This window comes from Limulus polyphemus, unplaced genomic scaffold, assembly GCF_000517525.1.
Source record: "Limulus polyphemus unplaced genomic scaffold, Limulus_polyphemus-2.1.2 Scaffold2, whole genome shotgun sequence".
Classification (NCBI taxonomy): Eukaryota; Metazoa; Arthropoda; class Merostomata; order Xiphosura; family Limulidae; genus Limulus; species Limulus polyphemus.
Window position 1 is genome coordinate 2787751 of NW_013665612.1, and position 10492 is coordinate 2798242.

Sequence of the window (10492 nt, forward strand, 5' to 3'; positions counted from 1 at the left end):
CAATATAACTACCGTATTTTTCGGAATATAAGACGCACCCTTATTTTGAAGACAAAGTTTTTGGGAAAAAAAAAAAAGCTACAGTCGCATTTGAAAGATTTTTATTGAACAAAAATTCAATTTGATTTCTTTAAAAATAAGTATATATTGTTCTAAACACAAAAGAGCTCAAAACATCAAAATAAGAAAATACCGTAAATCAAAAAAAAAGGTTTACTGTTATTTAGTTTGGTTCAAAACCTACAAAATCTTCATTGCTTTCACTGTAATTTATTTTATTTTATTTAGGGAGCATTATAAATAGTTATGTTTTTAAAAGAAAAAACTACTATTGTTATAAATAACACATGCAATTGAACTAAACTATGCATGCCTATTTCAATATATTTACACATGGCTTGTGTATATCGTATATATACATATATATTATTCATACCTTCGGTGTATAGGACGTAAGCAGATTTTGACATCAGATTTTGGGGTAAAAAGTGCGTCTTATACACCGAAAAATACGGTAAATGTGAATAACTATCCTACCGAAAAAGTAGAGTTAACTTTTAGCATTTTGGTAGCAAAACCGTGCAATACCAATCGTCTGTTGTCATTACGTATGAAGTTTGTATGTGGGCTAGTGAATTATTAATACAAACTTCTGAGTAAAAGTAAAAACGATTGTATCATAATATATCAACCACACTATATCTAATACATTGTTTAAAGTTAAGCACAAAGCTACACAATGGGCTATCTGTGCTCTGCCCACCACGGGTATCAAAACCCGATTTTTAGCGTTGTAAGTCCGCAGACATACCGCTGAGCCACTGGGGGGCTATATCTAATATAACCAAATGCGATGAGGCCTTTCGTTCACTACCACGACTTTTCAGGCCGGTCGTAGAGATACTACAGATATAGTTGTGGTTAAGAAGCTATGTCATAACGAAACAGAATTAACGTAAGTATTTTCAATACTATATATTATTTATTTGTATATTCTAATGTTTTTTGTTGTTTTTTTTTTTCTTAAATTAACATTAATGTGGTTTTAAAGCTAAAATGTCACAAAAAATATTTGCATCTAAATTAAAAAAGAAAAATAATGTTAATCCAAAGTGGTGTTGAGGTTGATAAAAACTCGGGAGTTTTACATAGCACTGTTCTAACTATAAAATTATCTAATAAGTTGAGTTCCAGGAAATTATAATCATTAAAATGAAAGACACGAAACTACCTCCTTACTTTTCTACAGTTCAAAATCTAGAGACGACATTGGGAAGAAATAAACATTTTAAAACTCAGATGTCACAAACGACTCGACAGTTACGTTCTGAAACAAACGACGATTAAGCTCAGTATACATTCTAGATAAACCTTCTTTTTTCAATGGACTGTACAAAGAATAATAATTGAATTAGTTCACTTTAACTTGTGTATTTTTGATATATTAACTTTACGAAAACCTCAGAATTACGTTAATGATACATTTCTAGTGATATTCACTGATTAAGTGGGAAAATATCTAGTGTTTCTTAATTAATTAAGGCATGCTCTATTCTTTCTTTATCGTCACTTTAATTTACAGTGTTGGTTAGAATGTTTAACGTATATACTTCTTACATTTGACTTGTTTCTTATTATATTTTTGTTATAAATAATATTTTGCGTTGTTAGCTAATTATATGGACTTAGGACTAACGGTTACCTAAATCTACTCAGCTGGCCGAATCTCTTGAGATATTATAGAGATCACGGCCAAAAATACTGCAAACAGCAAGGGTATCAAACTAGTGAAACAATGCATTCCAATCTTTATAAATAAGAATGCAAGAGCAGTGTCTCTCCATGGATCTACATGCTTGTGTAATTATTTGGGCATGTTCTTACGATTTCAGATAAGTCATGGCATACAGTGTGTTTTCATATAACAAAGAATCATGCGTCTGATGTAAGTCTAACGTTCAAGCTCTATCTATACTGTACATAATGGAAAATGTAGTAGGTCTGTCAACCTAACTGTCTATAAATAAAATCTTAAAATAGACCTAAGGCCGAAACGCTGCATGGTCGAAAGAATGTTTCGTTTCAAATGTTAACTGGTTTTCTTGATTTATTTTATTTACAATAATAATTGTTGTAGATTAGCACCATCATAATTTAATTGAAATTACTTTTGTAATGTGGATATATAAATCTAGAAGTGTATATTTTGAGCAACAAAGAAGCAGTTACCAATTTTTTGGGGTGAATTTCTGAAGAGATGAAGCACAAAGTTTTGCAAAACTCTCGTTCATCAACAAAATTGTATTATTCGTTTTCTGTTCACAAAAAGTTTTTCTAGCTACCCAGCATATTACCCATGACAGTCAGCATAATTTATGTTCGATTGATAAAGTTATTCATTGTATATTAAGTAGTCGAATTGTCCGTGTCCTTGTAGTTAAATTAGACCAGCGACTGCGGAAAAGGAGTTAGTTATTGATACTTATGCTCGGTACTGAATAAACGGTCCGGTTTGTATTGTTATTCTAAGTACGTTACTGATAATACTGATCGTGTGTATTTTCGTAAAACTGAAACATTCCGATCGACATCTTTATGGCAAAAGTTTTTGTTTTGTTTTTTAAACATTCTTCTTTGTTGAATAGCCCGTGAAACAGCTATCTGATAATTGTTGCGATAGATAGATAGACAGACAGATAGATAGATATACTGAATGTCTAAAACAGAAGTTTCTTATATCCAAGTTTACACGATTATATAGAACTAAAGACAAACTATTCTTTCACATAAGCACATTTTCCTTTCTCTCTCTCTCTCTCTCTCTCTTCTCAGTTCCATACAGATAATTTCCGAAACAAATTTTTTTATGACTCAAACTTTTTCTCAACTCTTGAAAGACGACTGCCTTTTTACTTAGTTTGCTAAAGCTTCATCTTTTTATCTTTCAGAAACTCATCTCAACCACTACACAATCACCATAATTAATGTTGCTGTTTTTACCAACAGTTGATGGTATCTTATCTCAAAGCCAACACTAGTATCATTTTTGCTTCTTTTTTGAAGTACAGCTATATATGCTAACTGATTTTACTTCGTAATCGAACACCTAACATCTGCTAACCTGGCGCCTTTCTGTCCCGGCGTTGCTTTTAATTATACGAAAGTAAAGCTTCTAACTGTTAATATTTTCTTGTTTGTTACTTTTCTCCGGTAAATGTATATTTCATCAACCCTGAAAACGGAATTGTTTGTTATGAATGGTGAATGTTATTATGCCATAAAATATAAACAACAAAACAATGAGCTCGTAGAAAATTCAACGACGCTACACATTTGTTTCTGTTGGATAAAATTAGGGGGCATGCTTTATGGCTGAAGTTGATACAAAATTTACTTAATGCAAACTAGTACTTTTCTTGAGCCTTTGAAAATCTTTTTATGTTTAAGAAAACTTTTTTCTTCGTGTTTACCCACTTGTAGTTGGCCTTTATCCCACTTTATTGAAGTATAAAATACGGAGTTAACTGTATAACACTCTACCTTGAAGCTTGTGATTAGAAGTTAAATCTATTATATGGTGAATCTCCTCTCGGGTGCGTATGGCTCTTACTAAGTTTGTTGCTTTCAGAAATTCCCGCAAAGTTGTACAAGAGCTATTTGTGCTAGCCCTCCCTAAACTTGTAAATTAGAGGGAATGAGTTGGTCAACAAAATTAGAGAGAGAGAACAACTAGTCAACAGAACTCACAACTCACTCTTAGGCTACTCTGATCGAATAGTCAGGTGTGAGCATCAACTGATTCAATGCACCCACAGCCCCAATGCGAAGCATGTTTTTGAGACAATGAGACGCGTACTGTGGAGCCTCGAATTCACAGTCCATTATGACTCTTATTGAGTTATTTTCTATCAATCACCTTCTTAATTTGTACCTACTGCTATTTATTTGCTCTAAAAGAACGACGTTAATTGTTTTAAGCCCTTTTTCACTATTATCGTTTTTTCTTGAAACTTAAAAACAAAAGGCAAAAGTTGGAGATGCTATTGTTTGTAGTTAGGCACAAAGCTATACAAAGAACTATCTGTGCTCTTCTCATCACAGGTATCGAAACCCGGTTTCTAGCGTTGTAAGTCCGCAGACATACCGCTGTGCCACTGGGGGGGGGGGGAGCAGATGCTATTGAAATTTAACATAAGTATTGTGCTATCTTTAACTGTAATTTAACTGTGCATAATTTGTGAAAACTTAGATATAAAATTGTGCTTTAATATCATTTACCGAATAATACAGAATACAAGATATATTCTTTCAAATAAAGATATCTTATATTTAAAATATTTAATCTCACATAAACTGACAAATGAATATCTCAATATTTACATATTATTTACCTCTACTCTCCAGATCAGAATACCAGGCTCTTGACCGACTCCTTCAAATACTGGGTCTACAACCATTTTCTAGCTTTATCTTCTATGAGAGCACGCTGTATTGCCACGACTTTCGCTTACGCGACAAAACAGAATTCTGTTTCCCAGCTTACAAGACACACACAGAGAATGACACAAAGTAAAGAGCACCAACGTCGCAGGATGTTTACTGAGTGACGAAGCGAGATCTGAAACGACAGGCTTAATTCTAGTAAAGCTCCCCAAACTTGGAGTTTAAGTACGATTTACGGGAGATAAAAGTCTGTTGCTATCAGTTAACAGGAAACATGTGCTGGCTTCAAAATTTTGGTTTTCAACACATTTATTATATACATAATATTTTAAATGAATTAGCAAGAATTTGTAAAAATTAAAAGTTATGTCAATGCAACTTTTTATAAACGAGATATGCTCATTTCTCAGCAACAAAATCACTCATCAACTAAAAAAAAAAAACAAGCTATTTTAAAAAGCTGCTGAAAATTATTGTTATTAGTGGATCTTATTTGTTTTTTCTTTAGAATACTTATTCACCAAATTGCTTGTGGATCCATGACTGTGTTGGATACAAGGCTCCTAATAACATTCTAGTCATAAAAACATTAAACGAAAATACCATTAATATTACACTTAATCCCACTAATTACTGTTGGAGTTACAACTGATCTTGCAAAGAAATGACCGATTTCACTAAATATGTGGTCAGTTCTTTACACTAATTATTGCAACAGGCAAAAACATAAAATTATTTAGTATAAAGCAACATCTGGTAGTAAAAGGTATAAAAACAAGTCGATAAATTAAAAATTAAACAGCACATAAATATATTTAGAAATTATATATATATATATCAGAAAACGCCACGTGTGTTTTCAATAAATAATTTTTAAATATTTTGTTTCTAAAAACTTTTGAAGTTTCACAACAACAACAAAATTAATAAAACAAATGATGTTATAGTCTTCTATCAACTTATGTAGATGCAAAACAAAAAAAGATACAATACTCGTTTCTCTTTGTTAAACACAGAACTACACAATGGGCTATCTATATTGTGCCCACCATGATTATCGATACACGTTTTTTTTTAGAGTTATAAGCCTTCAAACTTACCGCTGAGCCCCTGAGGAACTGACATAATACTGCCACGTAAAACCTGAGATAAATCACTTATTTCTAGACTAGGCATTGATTTCCTCGAATTGGAAGATTATGAAATAGTGACAGTGTCAGCCCAGTTATGACCAATTCCAACAACTAAATTATTTGTATAAAAGATGTATTAAGCTTTAATTTTACAGATACATAGATAATTAGTTGGGTGCTTGTTTTAAATTCAATAAACACTATTACCCATTATGAACTTCTATTATACGTAAACAAAATACTTGTTTCCTACCCCAGTAATATTTAACATAGAATTAGCTAAGTCCCTTCGCCCTAGCTACCCATTGTTTGGGGCCATTCACCTCTGGCATCACATCTGTTCTTTCGTTGGAAAAATGTTTATCAAATTAAATTATATTGGAAAGTAGACAGCGATAATTTCCACTAGTGTGTTAGGTGGTGCCTTGAGCAAATAATTTCCTTTATTTGTCGATGGGAGTGGCCAATGCTATGTTTTCTCATTCTGGAACAGTCCTACTCAATGTTCTACAGTACTGCAGAGGTCAAATAAAGGCACCATTCCTGGTACACAAATACACACTTGTTAACTTCCATTGTGTTTTGCTTTGTGAATAAATATTGTTTCATTTTGTTACACATTGTGTCCAGTCCCTTTCATTTTTAAACTCAATAAAATTCAGGAAATTCAGATTTACTCCGGGGAACATTTTAAGTCGACCCCCTGTTATTCTGTAGATCCTAACTGATTATTCTTAAAGGAAATTAATGCAACTTTGTTCACTAGTCAAATTTTATTTAAATTCAGATTCTTACTTAAACTTCCGAAATGTCAACTGCCTAAATTTTGCTTTACTTGCTGCTGAACATGCTTTGCACCTTCAGCTCCGGAGACATTATAACCGTCACAATAAATCCCTCTATTCTTCAATAAGTTAGTGATCTCGGTCACTAGTTGACAAAACAGAGTTCTTTATAAATAGTAGCAAAAAGTACCTTTATGGGCAACTGGTTTATGAACAATTCCAGTATTTATGCTATAAATAAAGAATTTTTGTTAAAAAATACACAAAGGTCAGTAAAAGCTGGTGAGATATCCACAGCTGCAAAAACTAAAGAGAAAAGTCTAATGTCACTAGATCTTTCACGATTTAACTCAGGCAAAGAAGAACTGAAAAAAAAGATACGGATGCAGCCCAGTCATTGTTGTTATTACAAAAAATACAACAGGAAACACTTGCAGAACAAATGGAAACTGGAACTGAAACCCAGACGGATTTGACTAAGGAGCTAATGCCATCCATGACAAATGAGCTGCAAAAATTAAGGATGAAAATATTGAATTGAGTTTGCAAGTGAAAAAAAGACAACTCAAAATGATGATGTTGCAGACTTTGATGGTAAACACGAAATAAAATACTTTACTGCACTGTCTTGCCAACCTACCAAATCTTGTTTACTCTCTTTACTTATTTAGATCCATTTTTGCCAGCAAAAAAGTCTATGAGCAAGTTTCAAATGTCAATACTTACACGTATAAAATTAAGATTAAATGTTAGTGCCACTTTCTTGTCATATGAATTGCAGGTTTCTGTTGCAACAATATCTAGAGTTATTTTTGATATGATTGATTTGATGTATGTACGAATGAAGCCTCTTGTTGTATGCCCTTCAAGAGAATAACTCCATAAAACTATGCCTATGCAGTTCAGAAAACATTTTGGAACTAAATGTGCTTTCATAATAGACTGATTTGAGGTGTTTATTGACAGGCCATCTAATTTGAAGGCCAGAGCTGAAACAACTCTTGGGGTATGTTGGGATGGGGCTTCGAACCCGCGACCCTCATACTGGGAGTCGAGCATCCTAGATACAGCTTAGTTACTAAGCTTGATAAATTATAGTGGACTTCTATGAAATCGATATAGTAATTTATAATTTTTGGTTATTCAACTGTATACATAAAACCTATTTTTTTCATTTCCTATCCTCCATCTGCGAAATCTTAAAAAGCTTAGCAACCTACGTCAAGCAGCAACTGGGTACAAAAATCGTAACTAGAAGAAATAATTGTTTGCTTCTATGTTTTAAGAAATATGTGTTTAATATCTTATTTCTAAATAATAATAATCTATATACATATATATAATGTATAATAATTGAAATCTTACTGTATTTTACTAAATACTAGTCTACTAAAACACAGCCAAAACAGAATCACTTTGTGAAGACTAAAAGTCAATTATATATTATTGGATGTGGTAACATGAGTGCACGTGCACTTCAGCAATCTTTGAATGGTATTCCATTTTTAAAACGCTCTCCAAGGATGACCTCTAAGAGTAGAGATTGTGGTCTCCTCCTAGTAAATAAGGGAAATTAAGTTATCGTCAATAATGTCATCAGTCACTTGGATATTCAGCATTTTTAAAATTCTGACAGCTTCTCTTGATAACTTATGACATGAGTATATTGAGCCATTATAGAATAGTATTTCTTATAAGAGCACTTGTATTAGTTGATTCTGGTCATCAGAGTTAAAGTAATATCGTCTTTCTTGTTGTTTTAAACCTACTATTCTATTTCACCTAAAAAAATTCTGGGGTGATTTACGCTATCCGTAGTTTCACAAACAAATAAACTTTACTTGTCTCTGCAAGTTCCATAACCACTGCAGTTAGCATATTAAATATGCCTGTTAAATGCTGCTATTCGGTTTTAATTAAAGGTTCAAGTTTAATATAAACTGTGTAGAGTTCATTTTCAACAGGAGTTCTAATTTATTTTGTTTTATAAGATATTCTACATGTAAACTTCTTTTCTCATGAGAAATTGGGCATGGTCTAGAAGCTAGCATGCCAGGCTATGAAGTTGATGATCTGTGGTCGGTATTCCTTTCAGAACATGGGTGCGTTATAAGAAATATCGTCAAACCCCACTTATCAATTAGAATAACCCAAGAGTTGACAGTGGGTGTTATTGACTAGCTGCCTTCCCTCTGGTCCAGAATTTCTCACACCATGTGTTGCGACCAAAAATTGGGTTGTCAAAATGTGTGAAAGGGAGGCAAACATCAAACAGATTTTGAAAATAGATGGCACTTTATTTATTTATTTATTTAGTCAGTATTTAGTAAGACAAGTGTTTGCAGTAAAGTTATTTACTGGGTCACTACAAAACATTAATGCTTACAAACGGATCCTCAGTCATAGAAAGTTGAGAGCCATTGCTCTCGTCTATCTGCTCTAAATTGTGGATAGCTAGTGCAGAGAGCCCTTGTGTGGCTTTGCACAAATATCCTAAACAAGCAAGTTTTCTTGCAAGTATCTAGTTTTTTAATATATTTCTAGGAAAGAAAGTCTTCATCAGTCATTCAGCTGTATTTTCTTGTTGTGAAATAAATTAAAGGAAAAACAGAACACTGAATCTAAGTTTTAAAGTATACACCAACCATGGACGTGGCATTTTTCCGTATTTTTATTTTATAACAATAATTATACTCTGAAAGTATTCTTCCTTTTCATTAGATGGAAAAGTAACACTTTTAAATTGTACAAATCTATTGCTACGACAGCGGAAGTCACGCGACGCTGAGAGCATGCGCGCTGGAGTTTTTCGAAGGATCATGAATTATCGAGGAATCCCGCGAATGTCCGAGTGTTTGCTAGACGCCCTATTTTTTAGTATATAAGCCTGGCGAGAAAAACCAGCGGGATCGTAGGAATAGATTGAAGAGATAGCTAATTGAGTAAAGAGAACAGTAGGCACCGTAAGTAAAGTGTGTGAATCGCTGTGATTTATACCGTGTGTTATAAAATTAGTTAAGTTTAAAGTGACTGTGGAAATTCTGTGTATTACAAAAAGTTGTATCGAGAAAGAATAAACTGGTTTAATCAAGAAAGGACTTGTATCACCGAAGTTTCTCGAAAAGAATTTCTACCGGAAATTATCAAACAAGCAGATACGCAACACTATGTTTTACTAACGTAACTCTTGTTTTGTCGTTCATAATTTGTGGCCATGAACCAATATCCAAAATATCGAGTCTGGTATCTCGTTACTTTCTTCATTAACTGTGTCTTCAAAATGTGACAAATACTCCACTGTTATTTCGATGGTCAATTTTTTTCAATTCTTCCTCAACTGTTGCTTCTACCAATGTGTTAGGAATCAAAAATTTGTGAAGTGTGCCTTTCTGTTGGTTGAAATTCCTCTGATCACTTTCTCTCTTTTTTATTTTGATGCACAATAATTACATTTTCTTGGTCATCCACTCATTTTATAAATAATGATTAATTCAAATAATTATCAATTAATTTTAATTATTGATTCATTTAATGTTATATAATTCTCCTTGCTATCTTACTTTTCAGTTTCATTTAATTCTCTTTCTTAATCATTTATCTTTATTGTTTTCTAAATCACTTAACAGCTGTTCCATGTACATGTTAGTTATAATAGTTCCTCCACCAAGGAACATTTGTGTGCATTATTTCGAGATGATTCTCAAACATTTTACCACTGATCTGATATGTGATATAATTGCCAAACACCTCCATTAACATGGTCTGTAATAATAGCTGATGATATGTTATGCGGATTGCTGGACGCTTGTACAAAACATACTAAACGAAACAAAATAATAGTTAATTGTCTTGTAGTTTATCCTGGTAAAACTCAATTAACTCTAGAGCAACATCTGATAGGCCCGCTTAATAACTTGAGATTCGACCAAAATATAAGTTATGGAATAAAGCTTAAACTCTTACTAACTGGATCGATGTACAATGAAATAAAGAGACTGGTTATTTCTAATTTTATTTATTCATTTGTACTTCCTTCAATATTGCTAATTATTTCATATTTTGAAATTATTCATCACTGATAGCTCATTCTTATCCTCCAGTGAGTCAACGGTTCAACGCTAAAATCTGTGG

The 10492-nt window shown here is 32.8% G+C and overlaps 1 protein-coding gene across 1 annotated transcript in view; it reads right to left on the minus strand.

Moving 5' to 3' along the window:
* The window catches only part of LOC106467913 (gelsolin, cytoplasmic-like), a 41143-nt gene extending 36533 nt beyond the window's left edge, over positions 1-4610 (minus strand). Inside the window, exon 1 of the mRNA XM_013928335.2 lies at positions 4392-4610. Coding sequence (XP_013783789.1) covers positions 4392-4457 — 66 coding nt within the window. The 5' untranslated portion in view covers positions 4458-4610. The remainder of the gene's footprint in view (positions 1-4391) is intronic.
* Between the last annotated feature and the right edge of the window lie 5882 nt (positions 4611-10492).